This window comes from Mustela erminea, chromosome 5 (assembly GCF_009829155.1).
Source record: "Mustela erminea isolate mMusErm1 chromosome 5, mMusErm1.Pri, whole genome shotgun sequence".
NCBI lineage: Eukaryota > Metazoa > Chordata > Mammalia > Carnivora > Mustelidae > Mustela > Mustela erminea.
The window spans coordinates 141,618,503-141,638,038 of NC_045618.1; the positions used below are offsets into that span (position 1 = coordinate 141,618,503).

The 19,536-nt window shown below is 52.9% G+C and overlaps 1 protein-coding gene across 4 annotated transcripts in view; it reads right to left on the reverse strand.

Moving 5' to 3' along the window:
• Positions 1–16,149, reverse strand: part of BCL11B (BAF chromatin remodeling complex subunit BCL11B) — a 94,320-nt gene extending 78,171 nt beyond the window's left edge. Inside the window, exons 1-2 of one of the 4 annotated variants that reach the window (XM_032345223.1) lie at positions 15,949–16,149; positions 2,157–2,519 (exon numbers count right to left, since the gene is read on the reverse strand). In XM_032345223.1, the coding sequence (XP_032201114.1) occupies positions 2,157–2,519; positions 15,949–16,006 (421 nt within the window). In that variant the 5' untranslated portion in view covers positions 16,007–16,149. Of the gene's footprint in view, positions 1–2,156; positions 2,523–15,948 lie in introns of all 4 variants that reach the window. The other 3 variants (XM_032345222.1, XM_032345225.1, XM_032345224.1) reach the window with 3 other exon arrangements.
• Between the last annotated feature and the right edge of the window lie 3,387 nt (positions 16,150–19,536).

Below are 19,536 nucleotides of genomic sequence, written 5' to 3' on the forward strand. Positions count from 1 at the left end.
TTGATTAAAATAACATTTTAAAGGCTTTGAACAAACATATCTCTTTAGACTTCTAAGGGATTATTTTACATATTGCTTCAAGAATGAAGAAATCCATTCGTCCTGTTGCTGAACAGAAAAGGCCAAGAATCTCTTCCGTCACACACAGAATAAAAATACTGTAGGCTGCTGCCGTACTACGACCCAAGAAAAGGGGCGCAGGGGGCTGGGGGGGGTGAGGACAAAGCCGCCTTGCAGATTAACTTTGCCTTTTATGAAATCACATCTAGTGGTTTTCTTAAACAAACCTACCCACAATGATCGGCAGCCTCTCGCTGCGAAGTACCTTCATCGTGAAATGAGGATTTGGATGGGTTTTGGTGAAAGCAGAATGCCTTTCCATGGGAATAGAAGTAGGGACCAGAGTCTCATGGGCAAGGCCTGTGGTCACTGACACCGGGTGTTTATTCCACTGCAGAAAAACTGTTCCTCTGGTGTCAAAGAAAAGAAACGCACGGGGACCCCAACAACACCAACAAAAGGGATCCGGCACCTTTCTGGATGGGAGGCTCCAGCTCTAACGAAGGCAGCATCATTCACCTCTGCAAGGCACCCTGAGAAGCCAAGGTTTACATGACCATGGCCCCGGACATGCTGGACACTTTTCTCAAAGCCCTTGGCAACTTGAGAGCATGAGAGACGTCCCTAGAGCTCAGCAGCCAGAAGGGAAGGCCCATAGGCCAGTATGATTTGGTGGGGTCTCCCCTGCACCTAGCATGCGCCAGCAGGAGTCTGCATCCCACCACAGCCTCTCACTAATCCCTAAGAGAGATCTCACAATCCCATTTGAAAGATGGGCAAATTGAGTCCAGAGGTCTCAGACTTGCCACGTGGCTTGCTGCATTACCCTGCCTGCCTTCTGGGAGATGCGGCCCTCAGCTCCATCCTGCCAGCGGCAGCAGGTGCCTTGGGCTACAGCAGGCTCACCCTCTAAGGAGGAGCCCCCAGAGCCTCAGTCCCTCCAGCACCTCTGCTAGCTTCCATGCCCAAAACACAGCCGGCCCCTCCTTACACACTGCAGCCCCAAAGGGCACCCCTGAGAGGAAATTTCCGCTGGCACAGAGCCTCTGCTCATTCAATGTTCACACCAGGCCCGCCAGTATTCGCACTCCCTGTTGACAGATAGGAAACTGAGGCCTGGACACAGGAAGCGGCTTGTCCAGAGTCTACCAACAGGGTGTGACCTCTCATGTACACGCTCGCTGGTGCCATCTTGCTATGACACCAGCTGCCGCTTCCTACAGCCACCGTGGGCCTCTATCTTTGCCAGGCCTCCCAGGCTCAGAAGTCGAACCTGCGGCAAATATGGGGCCTTACACAGAACACGGGCTCCCTGCAGGAGACTGTCATTCCATGGCCACGGCCCAGCGGGATATGGTGTCAACTCCCTATGGCCAGAGGACACAACCAAAACACCCATTCTTCAGGTGGGAGAAGTTAGCTGTCCAGGTGGTCAGCTGAAAGGGGTGCAGCGCTCCAGCAAGTTCCCACGAGCCCTTCCCTAGACCTGCCAGAAGGATCAGGCAACATGAGAAGGCGCCTCTGGGAGCAGGGCACCTCTTTTTACAGATGGGAAATGGAGGCCAGAGAGAGGAAGAGGAGGAAGGGAGTTCTCCCATTCCTAAGTGCCTACCAGGCCCTGCGCACAGGCCATGTCTCATTAGACCTCACCACAAGCCTATGGAGATCGGTCTCATTAGCTCCATTTCACAGATAGAAAAACTGACTTGTCCACGTTGTGAAGAACAGATTCCAACCCAAGACTGGCGGCACAGCCAGAGACTCAGCCAAGCACACCAGCAAACCGAGGGTCACCTCACCTTCCAAACTTCCATTCTGTACTCCCAGACACCTACGGATTAGGCCCCGCAGCAGAGTGTCATTGCCAAAAGCAAAGCAACCATTGGCCAGCTGTGCTGCTCGGAGCCCCAAGCCCGTCTCGTCCTGAGGGGCACCCAGATAGCAGCCCCCCGGAACGGGCGAGCCCTGGCTGGTAGTCCTATACCGGTAACCCCCAACCCTTCCCAGGCCCGACACCCGGCATGACAAGGGCGCAGGCGGGAGTGGGACCTCGGAGGTAGCTTCCGCGGTGGCCTGGCCTGGACAATGTTCCATACCTGCAATGTTCTCCTGCTTGGGGCAGATGCCTTTCGTGGGTGAGAGCAGGTGGTCATCTTCGTCGGGGGTGACCTGGATCCCGATCTCCACCGGCTCGGACACTTTCCTGAGCTCGGAGCGTGAGGAGGGCGGCGGGCTGCCTTTGTCCAGGCCTTTGTCATAGCAAGCACCCAGGCCACCGCACTGCTTCTTCTTGTGCTCTATAAAAACCAGGATGTCCCCCAGGGGGAAGTTCATCTGACACTGTCCACAGGTGAGCAGGTCAGGGTCGGGGCCACCCACCATCAGCCCCAGGCTGCTGGGCTCCTCTATCTCCAGACCCTCGTCTTCTTCGAGGATGGCGGCCTCCACATGGTCAGCCTCTGCTGGAGAGAGAGAGGAGAAAGGGGCAGAGAAGACAGAGATGGGCTTAGGCAATCACGGGCACCCGTCACCCATTCCAACCCTTCCCCGCCGAGAGGAGGCCCCTCCACTGCAGGGTCCCAGAGGTCACCGAGTCCCCACATGACTCCTGGAGGCCACAGATGGGCAAACTGAGGCTCTGACAGTAACATCGCCCCCTGTGGAAGCGGTTGCTTAACTGATGCTAAACTTTCTGCTTTGTCATTTATCTACTGTTAATTCCTAACCCCCCCACATACCAGGTAAGCACATCCACGTGCACACATCCCCCATCCCACTTTCACCAGAGGCTCGGGGTCCTGGGCCCCGTACTTCAAGCTGGAGACGTGTCTCTCCCACTTTACATCATCTGAGAATCACCTGGGGAGCCCTGAACCCCGTGCCCAGGCGGCACCCCAGACCAATTACAGCAAGATCCAAACCTCAGATTGTCTTTTTGTTTTTAAGACTCCCCAGGTGATTCCAGTGGGCCGCCAAGGCTGAGAACCATGCGCCAGAGCCGGCTCACCCTGCCTGGGCTCGACCCGCCGCCCCCTCCCTTCCACAGCTCATTCATGTCCTCCCCATTCACGGGGGCCCTGCCTGCACTCCTCTACCTCAGACCTGGCTGCGCACCAGACAAGAAAACGGAGCCCCACACAGGCGTCAGGCAGCCAGTCCTTAGGAGAGAAAGAAGCCCACATGCTCAGAAAGCAACAAGTGAGCGCTGGTTCGAAAAGAAACGTGGAAGAGAAAAAAAAAAAAACAACAACAACAATGCAGGGGAAAAGACTCTGCAAATCTGCTCTCTGAAAGCGGGAGCCGGCTCTGCTCCTGGTCACTCTGCCATCACTTTGTAGATTTCCAGCACTCATCAGCTCCCACTGTCCTTTTTGTTTGTTGGTTTTATTTTCACTCCCAGAAAAAGAAAAGAAAAAAAAAAAATTCCTCTTCAGACTCCAAAAGCATTGCTTGGCAGATGACAAACCACACTCTCAATGGGCTGTACATTTTCATATTTCTTTACCAGCCGATATACTTCCCCTTTTTTTTTTTTTTTATTTTGGAGGGGACATGGGACCCAAATATTTTGAAGCCAGTAAATGCCTCAAAACAGGAGCAACCCCCCGTTGGAGAACAGAAGGACTCGGCAGCCAAAAGTGTCATAAATAAGAGCACTGGACGATGAGGTTGCACATCCCCTTGGGCTCTGAGCAAACGTGGGCTGGTATTTTTCAAGAGCAAACAACTTGGTCATGGAGACGGCACAAGTGTCAGGGTGCTGGGAAAAGCCACAGGGCAGCCAGAGGTCTGACACCCAAGGACGCAGGTAAATTTTAAGCTGTACGGTATTTAGTGAGATAGAGTGAAAACCACAGAGGAACGTAGGGAAGGGACAGAAGGGAGGGAAAACACATTCCGGGGCAGTGAAGTTACTGGCGGGCCAGAGCCAAAGAACAGATAATTTAAGGAAAAAATTCTGTGGCATCTTCCATCCTACATAGGAATCCCTGTTCTGTATTCTCTGAACTCAGCTTCTTCAGGGCCTGTGTGAGTCCACGTGTGATGTTTAACCTAGGATGGACGATGTAGGACAGGTAACACGTCTGAGCCACGTGTGAACAGGTTGAGACATAGGTGTTTCTGGGAAGGGAAGTTAACGTTGGAGAACCTGCCTATGTTTAGAGACGAGCAGAAAGAGTGCTTCATGAATCCCCCTTGGACATGCAGGAGACCCAAGGCATGCAAAAAAATACCCCAAAGATGAGGAAATCTGAAATCTGTTAGCTCCATACCTCTAAAACACACACACACACACACACACACACACACACACACACACACTGACCGAGAAGGTAAGAGAAACCGTTTTCACCAAGCCAGCCCCGGGAATCATTAATTACACTTTAAAAAAAGAAATCGGGAGTTTACTTAAAACAGAGTTGGAAGACAATGCTACATAATTAATTTACCAATTTATTTTATGAAAAGGTGCTTTGGTATGGCTGAAATGTAATCACGGCCCTCACGCCGAACGGTGGTTGTAGGGGGGTACCAGATTCCTGTGAACGGTTTGTCAGAATGGGAAAGGTAATTATTCGATGCTTCTTTTCCCTTTAATGATCTAACATTGAGCAATACTGTTTATATTGAAAAGCTTGCACCTTTAATTACCAATTACATATACATAATTTCAGAGCCAAAGGAGAGGGCTGTGAAAACAGTTCTTTAGAAATATAAGGATGTATTGTGCGCCATTTCTAGAGCGGGAACTCTAATAGACGGGAGGAGGATGTCAAAATATTGTTTTGTTAAAAAAAAAAAAAAGGAGAGAGGCACAAAGGAAATGAGCTGAAAAGCAAAAAAGGACAAAATGAAACAGACTTCAGAAGGAGCAGGGGCAAGCTCTGCGGTGGGAAGGCTGAAGGTACTGGCCCAAATGCCACTTGCCCACAGGCCTGGAGCTCCTCTGCGTCCCTGAGGCCACCACATTTCCAGTGTGACCATTCCTGCTGGGGATGGGGAGGTGCTTCCTGCCGCTTAATAATTTAATCTTTCTCCTCCTTGTTTTGTTTTGCTTTTCATTAACTTTTTCAGCCCTGCCTGTCTGTCGTCTCCCCTGGGAGGAGTTCTAGGAAGCCGGGAGGACCTCCTTTCTGCTAGGAGGCTTTAAGCTACATAATTTCAATTCGATCTTCTCATTCAAAAGAATCGGAGACTACTTTAAAAATTAGCAAAGGTCATATAAGTCTGTTGCAGGCATTCCTGCCTCTCTGTATTCTACCTTTTGCTGAGGACTTGGTACCAGCACTTTTTTTTTCTTTTTCTTTTTTCTTTTCTTTTTTCCTTTTCCTTTTTTTTTTTTTTTTTGAACATCTGGTATTCTTTCCTTTATTTGGCTCTCTCTGCCTTTTCACTTTCCTCCTGCAGCAGTCACTGCGTCTGAAAGTATCCATTCGCTGTGCTACAGCTGTGAGTCCTGCCTCGGCCCCCTGGCAGCCAAGCCCCCCTGAGCAGCCAGGCCCTGCCCCAGTCCCACAGATGGCCCTGAACCTGACCTTCTGGACCCAGGACCCTGGACCCAGCTCGCTGCCTTGAAGGGAATCCAGGGGCAAAAGAAACAAACAAACAAATCTTCCCTCCCACTGTCAGTGTTGAAAGTAAAACTCAAGACGACAGCAGGAGGGGTGTTCACCCTACTCCAAGAATGGGGTTTCCTCTCTCCCCTCCTGGGGCGGGGGATAAGGGGGGCTCTGTGCTTCACCGGCCGAGGGAGATACTTCCCAGGAAGGTGGCAACAACGTAACCCCCAAAGTTCAGGCAGCAGAGGCAGCATGAGAACCCCTCCACTGTCAAGTTTTGGGTCACACACAGCGTGTCGACCAGGACGGCTTGTTGAGCCTGAAGGCTCATGCTCATGGCCTTTGGAGACACCCCCAAAGACGGGCTGTGGTTTCATTTCCGCTGGCAGGCGGATACTGAGCTGGGTGTGTGGGGTGCGTGTGTGTGCACGTGTGCACGGCCCTTCTTAGAACCATATCGATAATGGAAGAAATAAAAAGAGAAAGAGCCCCCTGGCCCAGCTCAGCGAAGGGCAAAGCAGGCTGTGTCTGGCCCTCCCCGCACCCTCCTTTTCCGGTCCTACGGGCATCCGGAGCCTCACGGCCCCACACAGCTCAGAGAACCAGGCCTCTGCTGGGAAGGCCAGAGCGTCCAGACCGCCACCCAGAACTAAGAAAGCACCAGGAAAGAGAAAAGACACATAACAAAAACAGTTTTTTGAATTCCCAGACCCAACAAACCAGCCCCTCAGGCTGTCCCGTCCGGCAAACTAAAGACGCAAAGACGCGGTCTTTCCCCCAAGATGATTTCTGCTTTCGTGAGAAAGTCCCCAAGTGTCAGGCAGCGCTGGGAAATATTGCTGCTCTCGCTATTATGAGCCGAATAAAGTGAGGGGTTGCTAAAACGTTGGACTCATCGAGAGGAAAAATGAATGGATGCAGCAGGCACCTTGCTCAAATGTACGCTGACACGTCGGGGTGGGCTCTGAAATGCGAAATCCTAAGGCTCATGGACAAATACATAGTCTCTCTCTCTCACACACAAACACACACAGAGTTAATTTTCTTTTACAACAAAACCACATTTTATTTACGAGGCTACACCTCCTCCCAGCTGATACATGCATTTAGAAGCAATGAAATCAGGGTTCACAAATAATAATGGATATTTGTTGTTAAGTAGATGGGGAAGCACTTGATCCGAAGTCAAACTCCCCCATGCCTGAGCTCCGCTGAGAAGGAATTTGGGGCAGAAGACAGAAATGGAAAGACATCATTAACACTGACCCAGCCAAGCAGCCAACAGGCCCCCAGCAGCTGCAAGGGCTTAGCATGGCCTTACCTGGCCAGAGATTTCCCCCACATGCAGGGCTCCAAGGGCCCCCCCTGCCCTGGTCCATCTGCAACAACTGCCCCTGCACCTGCCTTTTGGGGAATTCCAGCCGAGGGGCCAACTGCCTGCTACCCACCAAGCACAGTGCGTGTGCACTGCTGCACCCAGAGGACAGAGGCCCATGGCCCCCTTACCCTGCACTGATTCAGATCCAAATTTCTAACGGCTAGGCTACAGTCCAGAAGAAACATAGGAAGAATTATTGTTTCAGTGATGGGGGGGCATGGGTAGAAGGGCGTGGGGGGAGGGGTGCCGGGCTCTTAAAATCGTGTGCCACCAACGTCACAGCCGCCATCCTGATGTGTACGCATGTTTACAAGAAATGCTCAGCATCCCTCCGCCAGAGCTCTGCATCCGACTGGAGACTTTACACCTGCTTCCTACGAAGACGGAGCCTTTGCCAGCAAGCTCATGCTCACCGATAATCTGCGAAGGATCTTTTCATTCTCCTCCCCGCAAACATTCCGGGAGGGGCTGAGACTCCAGGCGACACTGAACCACCACCAACACGCACTCTCGACGGAGCGCAACACTTTCTGAGCTGCCATCAATTTTTAATTTATTGGATCCAAGAGAAAATAACAACCATGGGGAGGGGCGGAGGGAGACGGGTAGATGGGAGAGAGAAGGAATCAATTCTTGGTGGAGAAAATAATCTATGACTAGATGACGCTTAAAGGCACGACAAGAGGTTTTATGAAGTTCTCCGAACATTGGGAATAATGAAGTGCCCGGCAGAGGCGGCAGAGATCAGAGCAGCCCGTCGGCCCAGCCAGGCAGGCATCAGGAGGAATGTCCTCACAGGGTCAGGAGGGATTAGAACGCCTCTGAGGGTGGGAGCCCCTGTCCAGGGCCCAACCCCATTTGGCCACCGAATTCCTGCAGCCATCAAGGCCTAGGGCTGCCACTGGCCCTGGGAGGACACAGCCTGGAGGGTGGAAGCAGGCCACATCGTGCAGATGAACTCCCTCCCCTGACCACCTGCCCTCTCCGGAGGACAGCTGAGCAGTGCAGCCGGGCCAGGGGTCTCAGAGCTGCTGGCCCAAGCCCCACATACCCCTGACACCCTCCAAAGGCCTCCTCCCTACCACCCTCAGATCGCCTGGAAGGAAAGGTGCATGCCGGAGCCACCCCCCCCCGCCCCCGCCCCCACAAGGCCCTGTCTGTTCCAGGCCAAACACAGCACAACCCTCAAATGAAATTGTCCGGATTTCTGGCATCCGGGTGAAAGGCAGGGAGAAGACTGGGGGTGCACGACCTTGTCGGCAACCGATGGAAATGACCGAGGGTCTGGCTGAGGAGGCCTGCAGGCCTGAGCCTAGCCTGCATTCCAGGAAGGTGGGGATTCCTGATCCGCGGGAGGTGGTGTGGGATACAAGAAGAACCTCAGTCACAAAGCCCAGTGGCAGACACTGGATGGGAAAGTGTCCCCGTGGGAGAAAGAACCCCATGTATACTTGTTACCCTACAGCCCCCAGCCTGGTTTCAGGATACTCTGACATATTAAAAACAGCTCCTAGGAAGACACTGCCTCTAGCCATGGACTGTCCAACCTTCCCTTCCCCACACCTCATCTACTGCTCTTGAACTCCAAAAACTGAGCTCACGGGGCCTGTTCTTACCCATTCAAAAGCAGGGGGAAAAAGGCCAAAGGAATAAGGAAAAGAGCGTTCAGGTGCCTTCACAGATCCTGTCCATTACTAAGAGGCTACTAGTGAAAAGCCAAGTCCACAATACCAAAGAATAGAGTGACCTATGTTTTGATAAATAAAATAGTTGCTTTAGAAGAAAAAAAGAAAAAAAGATTTACCACCATAGAAACCCTCCCAAGCATGTTCAGAAGAGTCCACAAAGCTGCAAATGCCTTAAATCTTCAGAGCCACAACAGGGCTCATAATGACGGAATATAAAAGCGCTCTTTGAGGCCAAATGAAGAGATTTGTTTTATTTAATGCTGTGCTTTTTTCAAAGGTGCTAAGCGGAAGGAGAAAAAAGGACCCTCCATACAGGACACCGGACTGCAAGCCTTTCGCTGCAGGACATTCTCCGAGGCCCGCAACAAAATAGCAAGGACACAAGCCATTTCAATATCTCCCCTCCAAGGCAGAAATTTAAACATGACCTCATTTAAAAAAGAAAAATCCTAGCAGCACACCCACTTCTGAAGCACACGTTCATCACAATAACATCGGCATTCAACTTTCTTGAGTCATTTTTATACATTGTTTTAGCAGAGAGCTCATCGGAACATCCACAAATGTATTTCTATTTCAGTGGAAGGGGGTCATAAAAAAGTTGTATGCAACAGAGGCATTTTTTTTTACACTGAAGTTACTTAATTTTGTGTGGCCTGGGATTTCATTATAGTTAAAACAGCTCAGGCTGGCTAATTCAACACCCAAGCAGATTATCAGCTCTCTTGGAAGAAGAAATAAAGAATGAATTTCTTCAATTTCAGCAACTACACAAAAGACTTGCATATGTCAAAACGCCGGACGAAAAGTCCCAGTGAATGTAGCACCATTAATCAAAGCTCGATCTGGTGTCCCTCTTGCCAGTAAAAAACGATGCTGTTCCTCTCTCCCCGTGCACCTCCCCCCCCACACACACACACAGGTTCATGGAGGATATGCCAGAAGTGTGAAGGAGCATGTCCCTCTGCTTCCGTGGGTCTCCAAATTGCCTGCTGTTGGCTCTCTGTATGCAGGCCTTTGGGGAGACTAGGGCTCCAGAGAGGCAGTCAACAAACGGCTTTTCTCGGGGAGGGGTAGAGAAACAGGGACCTGAACCTGAGCAGGTCTCAGGGGCATCTGGCTCCCTGGGAAAGAAGAGAGGTACACGGAGTGGGGAGCGGGGTGAGGGGTGGAGGGGGCAGAACACCGAGGACTCCAGACCCCGTCATGGGAGTAAATAAAGAAGTGACAAAGCCATACGCAGAGCAGCTTGATGACAGACTTTCATCCCCGGTTCTCTCCCCGTTAAAAAAAAAAAAACCCCATCAGTGTGCCTACAGCAAACACCACCTTCAGAGAGGGATGCTCGGCCAGCAGCAGTCACTTGACTCTGTGGTGCTGGGTGCAGGCCCCAGAGAGCATTTCTTTTCCCTTGTCTTCCCATATGAGACCCCAGCACCAAACCTGGAGTCCCAAATCCTTGGAGAGCTTCGGCTAAAGACAGACCCCAACCGGACAGCCAGGGGGGCCTTCCTCAAGCCACAGGGGAGGCAGGAGGCAGCCTCCAAAGGTCAAGAACCCCATCTCTACCCTCCCCACATGTACTGTTTTTATCAAGCATCGTCATATCTGCAGTCCGTGTTTAGTTACAGCTTGTGAACACTCTCCCAGGTTCCAAGGCAAAGGGCTGGGGATTTCTAAAGTGAATTCTTTTAACGGTTTTCTACAGGCCAAAGGCCACTGCCCAGCCCAAGGCTGCGAGGTGACCGTGCTGCTTCATCTCCAGAGTTGTCAAATGAGCTCGCTGCCGCGATATGCTTACAACTGGCTCAATTCAAACATTAAATGAAGTAGAGAAATCATCAGATAAATTGCCGGCCCTCTGTACGGGAGAGTGAAGGCTCTTTCTCAGCTGATGACAGCACTAGGCTTTTGTCTGACCTAATTTATTTCTCTTTCAGGTTAGAATAAAGCACTCTTTCCTGTCTCAGGGCAACCTCTTCTGCCCATATATTGAACTCAACCATAAGACTCGAGGTTAACTGTGCTGTCTGCCTATTTCTTGAACTTGGAGAAGACATTATAGATCCAGAAATCCCGTGATCAAAAGCACACATATTCCCCAGCACTAAATTACATGTTTAGGAGAAAAAGAGTCTCATTAAAAGCCATCCATTAAGGGCACTGTTCAGGGTGAAAGGTATTAGCGACGCTGGGTCTAGCAAGCCCATACTCCTTCCAAACAAAGTTTTACACGTTATTTGAGTTGGCATTTGATATCTTTGGGGAATGGTGCTATTACCCTTAGTACAGTGGGAACATTACCTAATAAATGGAATTGAGAATCCAAGTGTTATAAAACCTGAGCTAAAAGGATTTCCATTCATCAAGCTGTTTTAGGAGCATGACTCCCAAAAGCAGCAATTCTCAACCGTTCCCTGGGTCTGTGACATGCAACACAGAAATGGACAAAATGATGTACGCTCTTCCCAGATCCCTTCATTCCATCGCGAATGCCTGAACAGTCTGATGGGATTTTCAGAAAGTCGAGACCACAGACTCATAAGGGAAAATGCACCCATTCAAAACTTATCATTTTAATTTTTTAAAAAAAAAAAAAAAAAAGGAAAAGAAGAGAAAAAAAGAAAAATACTCCCATCTGCCTAGTGAGGGCTTATAAATCAATGCCAATAGCTTGAAAATAGATTTCTCAAACTTTATTCTCATTTTGTCCTGCTCGAATCTCCGCAGGAAAATCAATATTACAACTTCACACTTAAGACATTTTGCAGCAAGGCAAACTGCCTGGGCTGCTGGTGGAAGCCCGTTCCTGGCCCATTGTAGCAACGGCGCCAAGCCATGACACGGGCACCGAGCTCCCCCTAGCTGCCAAGTGGCACCAGGCGCAGCTCGGCGCTTCAGGCTTGCCATCAACGAAAAGCCAATTCAACTGAAAGTTTATTTTGGAAAGTATTTTATCACAACAAGCAACAGAGAATGCAAAGCGATCAAGGAAGGAGAGGAGAAGGGAAGGCCTGGTGCAAGACATGTTCTAAGCTAAAAGACAGCGCCAGGAGCTCGAGACTGATAAGGCGCTAGAAACTGGTGCTCTCTACAGTCGGAAGCTGCTATCTGTAAACCAACTGTTCCGTGAGCTTCCGTCTCACCTGAGACGCACCGCTGATTACTGTCAGATGCACCCAAAGCTGGCCTTTCTCTCCGGTCAGGGAGACCCGTGGAGTCCTGCACTGGGGTCAGCAGACAGCCACACCCAGCCGGCTGACCTCAGCCTCCCTCCACGTTTCTAAGGCCGGCTTCACCAAAGCAACTGCATTCACTCTAGCACTTGAGCAATGACTCGTTTTCTTGTACGAAATACTCTGAAGGCCACACAAAAATCATCAAGGCCAAAGCACAGGCAGATAGCAAGCTCCCACCCTCAAAGAAAAAAATATGCATATGTACATAATATTCAGGGAGGGAAAGAATACCCTTTAAAAATATTAAGGGTTGTTAAAATACGCTCACGGCTGTTTTCTCTCAGGTGTGAATTACAAATGAATAAAATCAGCCTGGCATAACACCTTTGATGAACACATTTTTATTCTCCCGTGGAATCAGAGCAGCTGACTTATATCACACTTCTAATGATATGGGGTTCCCTTCTGTGCAGAAGGGAGACAACCTTCACTCCCCCTTCCCCTGCCAACTATCCCCCCCCCCACAAAAAAGAGGACCCTCGTCTTATGAAATTCATCAGAGGCCCAATCTTGAAAGATTGTGGACAACTGGAAATACACTATACCCCAGAGAGTTAAGGTCGTTGTGAACCCAGCCACCTCCAAAACACACAGCTAGAGCAAAACCCAGTTTAAGAGGCAATTGTGAAATTAACAGTTAGCCTAACTTCCGTGTCAAGCCTTGGGTCTCTAGTTGTTTTTGCAAAATGGGGAATTCATACGGAAAATTACTGACCTTCCAAGGAAACCTGTTGGTAGGTTGTTGACAAAAATCACCTTCACTAGGGCTGTATCATTTACTAGGAACATCTCACTCTTCGGAAAGCCTTAGAGCACCTTCGAGGACCCGACTCCATTTCAATTTCCCCTACCCTCCCTGTCTGGCACAGGGCTCACAGCCCTCCCTCTGCCTGGTCAGCCACTGCCCCTCTTCTTCCCTCCTCACTATTGTCACTGCTGTTTTGTGTTTGTTTTTACTAATAGCTATGTGTGTCGTCCTCCGCTTCTAAAAGCCATATCCATCTGGGTCAAACATTCTGAAGCAAACCAGAAGCCCAGGTTTTCATCCCCAGCTGTCCCCCACCCTGTTTTATACTTCACTTCTCTTCTCTCGGGCCCTGTCTGTACATTTAACAAGGCTCACTACAGATGTCTTCTGCAATGCCCCCCACCCCGAGATCATTTGCTGTTTGTGTACTCTTCATGTCTCCCAGACCAGCAGTCATCATAAGTTACATTGTCTCTAAAGAACCAGGGGCAGCCACCCCATGGAAGCTGCACATTTTGGGTAATTTTAAAATCCAGAATGTGAACCCTCTGGGGTAAGGGCTATGACAGCGCTGGTCCTGCTGGCCAGGGCTCCAGAGCACCCTAAACCCAGGACTCCGGCATCACTGTGGAGAGGCACTTCCACAGGCCATGCAGCCTCAACTGCATCCAATTCCTGCCATTCTCCTGCCTGCACTCCCACCTCCAGGGTGACACAGGACAAACAGAGAAGCCAGCTGCTTTTTGATAATAAATAGCCTTGTCTGAAAACTGGTTGGACCACTCTCTCTGCCTGACCCCCTGCACATGCCCTGGGCTCCATGTGCCCCTGAAAGGCAGGCAAGATACCCTCTGCCCCTGTCTCCTCCTCCTCCTCTTCCTCCTCACCTCTTCTCCTTTGCCTCTTTCTTCTCCCTCCCCCCCAGCTCCAGTGGCAGCGGCATTTTCCCCAGCACCGTTGCAAGGCTGAGAGAGAAGGGAAACAAATGAAGGATGGAAGGATGTTGCACCAGCAGGCACGCCTTGTCCCCCACGACCAGCTGCCACCAGTCCTTCTGGCCAGGGCTTTCTCTTGATGTCCCAGGAATGCCAGAGGGGAAGAGAGCAAAAGCAAAGCAAACCTACCTGCTTCTTCCCCCCTTACACACAACTGCAAACCACTCCTGGCTCCTTTCGATGCTTCCAGCTTGGCAATGGAGCCCTGACGACTCCCCCTTCCCCAGCCCCCCCCAACCTCCCCCTCCTCAAAAAACAACCCGGGCAATTATACAGAGGCTACTAGGGGCAAATTGCCTCCTAGAGAAATTAACCTCTGCAAATACATACATTGTAACAACCAGTACACCACCTAAGGGGGGGGGGGGGGTGCGAGGAATAAGCAATGGTTTTGGCTAGGTAAAGGACGAAATGTCAACTGGCCAAAAGGACCTTGATCAAGCCAGGCTCAAATCTGGTTGTAAAACATTTTGTTTAAAATGCAACCAGTGAGTCTTCTTTAATGTTACAATGGTGAAAAATAAAAGAGAAGTTCTGTTCCCTCCCTCCAAAACCGAATCCCTCTCCCAAGGCAAACCCCACTTTAAAATCTATTCCCTGACCCAAAAAACAATAATAAATCCACAAATTCTTACTAATGTATGTGCTGTAACAAAGGAGAGGTGGCAGCAGCAAATGCTCCGAGCAGATGGCTCCTGTGCTGGGTGTTCAGGGGAGGGGAGAGCCCCTTTTATATATTTATTTATTTATTTAAATTTTTTAAAATATAACATAAATATTCGGCTCTCGGCCGCCCCGCAGCCAGTCCTCGGCTGCGGCTGGACGCGCAGCCCTCTCCAGCTCCGCAAGGGCTGCCCGGCCCCAGCCTCAGCCCGACGAGGTGCTCCGAGGACTGCAGGAACACAACCTGCCCACGGTCTCGATGGCACTCAGAGAACGTTTTATTTCTATTGCAATCAAAAAAAAAAAAAAAAAAAAAAAAAGGCAACGGCGACCTAGGCACCGCGAGAGAAAGGACCGCGGTGAGATGTTCGTGCGCCGCGAAGCAGCAGCCCCGCGGGCTCCGTGCGCCGGGCAGGGAGCGCTGCGAGCCGACCTTCGCGTGCAACTGCGCGGGTACTCGGGGCGAGCTCCCCTGCAAAACACCGTACCTGGCCCGCTCGCGCTCGCTTTTTCCCTTTTCTAAATAAACCCAACTGGGGCGCTGGAAGCTGCTGAGTCTCTGACCCGCTGCCTGACTTTGCCTGCCCGGCCACTTGCTTGAAATCCACACGATTTCGACGGGTGGATTTCCACTGCGACCTGCCTTGTTTATTTAGAGAAGGAAGATGAAAGATACTGAGATAGAAAGATGGGTAAGAGATTGATAGGGCTCTTCTCCTTTTCTCCCCCCCCCTTTCTTTTTTTGTTCTTTTTATTCTTTCCCCCTATTTTACAAGCACATCCCAGTCTTCTTCATCCTAGCTGACAATCCTTCTTTTTCCCCCATGGCGGGGCTTTTTCACCAACCCCCAATCCACCTTTTTTTTTTTCTTTTCTTTTCTTTTTTTTTTTTTTTTTTTTGGAATGGGGGATAGAAGACAAGATCATCCCAGGAGACAGACGGAGGTGGGGAAATGGGGGGGGGGGGGGCATGAGCCCAGCAAACAGCCGCGCAGCTGGATTCTTTTGCAAATAGCAAGAGGAGGGAGAGAAAGGCGCTGGCGGAATCCTAGGACCGGCGTGGCCGGCGCCCTGCCCCGCCGGGTGCAGAGACCGAGGACTCGGAGCCCGTAGCCGCCCCTCGCCCTGCGTCTCCCCTAGGCCCAAGCGCACCCCGCTCTCCTCCGCCCGCGCCGTCAGCGCGGACCCACGCGCTCGCCAACTTTTCCCCACTTCCCGGCTCCCCCCTCCCCCTCCGCTCCCCCAGCCCCCTCCCCCTCCTCTCCAAACCCCGCCACCAGCGCCGCCGCCGCCACACACGCCGCTCGGAGGGGCGAGCGTCCAGCCAGGCTCCGCGTGCACACACACCTCCTCCAGCCTTCGCGCCCCCTCCCCGGCCCGGAGCCCGCTTCGCAGGCCCTCGAGCCCGAGGCGCGTCTGACTGCACAGCGCTCCGACTCCAAGGGCTTCAAAGAAACTTTCCTATGCCCCCCCGCCCCCCACCACGCTCTGGGCCGCCGCGGCTGCCTCTGAGAGCCCGCGGGCGGCCCCGGCGCTCGGCCCGGCCCTGTGTACCCAGCCCCGGGCACCCGGAGCCCCATCCTCCGGCCCCTGGCGCGCACGCCGCAGACACTTACGGGTGATGAGCTCCCTCTGGGACAAATGCTGCGGGTTGCCCTGTTTGCGGCGGGACATTGCCCCGGCATCTATTCTGGCATCGCCCGGAGAGCTGCACTGATGGGGGTAGCCGGGGGAGGGGGTCCGAGCCGCCGCCGCCGCCGCCGCCGCCGCCGCTGCCGCTGCCGCCGCCGCCGCCGCGCCTCCTCGCCTCCTCCTCTGCCCCGGTTGGTGTTTTGTTTTTTTTTTCCCCCTTCCTCTCTTGCCCTCTCTTCCTCCTCCTCTTCTTCTGTATTTTGCTCTTTCTTCTATGCTGTCTTTTGCTTTGTTTTGCAAAAAGAAAAAGAGAAGAAAAAAAGGAAAGAAAAATCTCTCTCGATCTAAAATAGGAGAAAGAGGCAAAAAAAAAAAAATCTGCTGTTGCTTGCCGCGAGCTGGCTGGTTTCTTTAAAAATATATTCTTTTGAAGGAAAAAAATCGCTTACACTTCTTCAAACTGCTTGGCCTCCTGGACTTCCAAATGTCTTCTTGAACTTAACCGGATTTTGCACCGGCTCCTGACACTTTCTTTCAGGGTCTGGTAGGTGGAAAGCGCACTTCTACCAGGAGGGGGGGTGGGGGAGAAAAAAATGCCAACAAATAAAAAAAATAATAAAGAAGAAAAAGAAAAAAAAAAAGCAAAGAAAACTTGGGGACTTGTCTCGTACCCCTTCACCCCGCCCCCTCAAAAAACCCAAAGCAATGTAAAACTGCCCCGGTTCGGTTGTTTCTGGGCTTTCTGCGGGCTGCCTGTTTTTTTCTCGGAGACTGACCCTTCCGAGGCTCTGGGGGGACTCCAGGAGCGGATCCTTCCCAGTTCACCTGGCAGGCTGGCGCCGGCCGGAGAAGCTGCCGGGTCCCCGCGAGCGCTCCCCAGCGCTCCCCTGGCGCCGCGGGCCCGGGGGGAGCGGGGCTGAGGGGCGGCTCGCCCAGTGCGCCTGGGTCGGTGCGGGCGCGGACTGGGAGCTATAGATTGCAACGTGAAGATGGCGGAGTCCGGGTTCTCTGGGAGCTCTCGGTCTCTCTATGGCTGGGGCTGCCTCTGTACAATGGGATAAAATTCAAGTTCAAGTGCGGACGTGACGTTTAATCTGCACTAGAGACAAAAAGACCCAGAGAGTCGGAGCACTGGGGGCGACTAGCGGTGGCTTTTTAACATTGTACCCTGTAAGAGAACAAGAAAGCACACACAGAGACACGCGCGCGCGCGCGCACACACACACACACACACACGCACACTCGCCCGTGCGCACACCCGCAGTCCAGGCCGGCCACACGTGCAAACAGCGTTTTTGTGCGCTCCTCTTCTCCCGGTGCACTGGCAGCGCAAAAGGGGAGGGGGAGGAGGATATTTTTAAATAAAAGAAAATTCGCTTCATCCCTCCTCCCCTCCTGGGAGCAGGACCCCCTGAGAAGGGAGGAGGCGAGCTGAGTGCGTGGAAGTAAGTTGAATCGACGCTAGTCCCCACCCACCCATCCAAAATCTCTTCTGGATTGAAAGGGGGAGGGACTGTGTAAAAGGATTGGGGTCGACACGGGAACTGGGGGCGATGGTCAGCTTGTTTCACCTCGCTGGAGAAGTAACTTGGTTTTATTTTTGTTTTATTGGGGGGTCGGGGTTAAACTTCCAAAAAGTGTCTCCATAGAAATCTTGATATTACAAACTCTGGGAAAGCCAAGTGGACAAAATAAAAGACACTGAGAGAAGTAAAGAATTTAGAGCACAATCGGGGGAGAGGGAACATGAGACCTTGTGTGAGTCCCATTCCGAAAGGAATATTCATCTGAGTCTTTTCGCTCCCCCCATTAACTCCGTGGGGTCAAACACGGGTCCCACCCTCCAGTCTGTGGAAGCGTGGGTCCGTGTGGGAGAGGGACTTGCACCGGCTGACCCAGAAGTGGGCGTGGCCAAAAATCGCTGAAGAAGAGGTATCAGGTCCCCCAGTCCCCTCTCGCCCTCCTGACAATTACTGAAACCTGGAAGCAACGGGCGCCCTCGCCCCCCCCCCACACACACACCCACGTCCTGTGTGCCTCCGCCCAGGGCAGGAGTTGAAATCGCCCCTTATACTGGGAAGGACACAGCTGCCTTGTCAGCCGTTTGATCTCCAGCCGGCGAGGACAAGAGCAGTTGTGGGGGACTGTCCGTGGCCTGGGGACAAGGCCAGGCCGCAGCCGCGTGGACATCTCCCCCATCCCGCGCCCCGTCCCTCCCCAAGCCGCGGCCAACTTCATCTGTTTGATGACCCGCCTCCATGGCTGGGCGCGCTAGGCGCTGGGCCCCTCTCCCATCTCAGGGTACCTCTGGTCTGGGCCGAGAAGCCGCCAGGGCGGGTCGGGGCCTGGCTCAGGGCTGGGCTTCGCCCGCGAGCCCAGCTGCACCCACTCCACCCCGCCCCCAGGCCGGGCTCTGGCGGCTACACTCAAGCGAGTGGCTGGGCGGTGACGCCTCCGGGCGCACCGCCTTTCTCGGGTCCTTTTCCTTAGGGGACACAGGGAGTTTTTGCTCGCCCTCAAGGTCTTGGGTGGGGTGAAGGTACCTACAACTTAGAACGCAGTGAGAACAGAAAAAAACTTCCTGCCCAAACGACCCCCCTCCAAAATTTAGTAACAATAAAATGAGCCCTAGCATGCAATTTTGCGGACTGGGCTCCAGGGTCCGCGTCCGAGGTGGTGGGGACTGGGCAGGGAGGCGTGGGTAGGAGTAGGCATTCCCCCCAACCTCGACTACACACAGCTGCCCACCACCCCCACCCCACCTCCTCGTGGTCCAAAGTCCAGAAGCACTTCTCTCTCTCTTCCCTTCTAAACCCACCGTGAAAAATCTTTCCAGGAAAGTGGCCTAAGTAAGAAAAAATGCTCACACGCACCTTTAATAAACTTCTTAAGAAATCCATAAACTGGTCATCCTAACCGGCCCAGACTCCTAAATTTGGGAGGGCTATCAGCTCTCCGCCTGAGAACTGGCGTTGTTAAGTCCAGAAAGGGTTAGCGTTTTGCCCAAGGTCACACAGCGCCCGGGGCAGGTCTGACTCAAACCGCCACGGCGTGCCTGTTGCCCGGCTCCACCGGCAGTCCGGCGCCCAAAATCCCAACCTGCGACCCTGGCCCTTGGATGCTGATTACAAGCACTGGGGACCCGGTCTGTGGCCTGCGGGAACGCGACAGCCCCCTTCAAGAAAGGGGGGGCCCATCCGCGTACTGTGCAGGACGCTCAGGAACTTCGGCTGTAGCTCGGGCGGCGGGGTCTGCCGAGAGGGCACCCCTGCCACCACCACCACCACCCCGGGCAGGAAGTAGCGGGCAGGGGGGCGGCGCGGGCCGCGACGGACCCGGGGAGCACTTCCTCATTGGCCCCGCGCTGCCCCGACGGCGGGAAGAGGGACGCGCGGGCGGGCCGGCGCAGGACCGGACACGCCGCCACTCGCCGGCGCGCTCCACCTCGCGGCGACCGGGGAGAGGCCGCCCTGCCCCTGCCCAGCCCCGCGCTGGCCCCCTCGCCCTCTCCTCCCCTCCCTCCTTCCTCCCTTTCCTCCTTTGCCGCCTGCTGCTCCTCCTCCTCGCCCGGG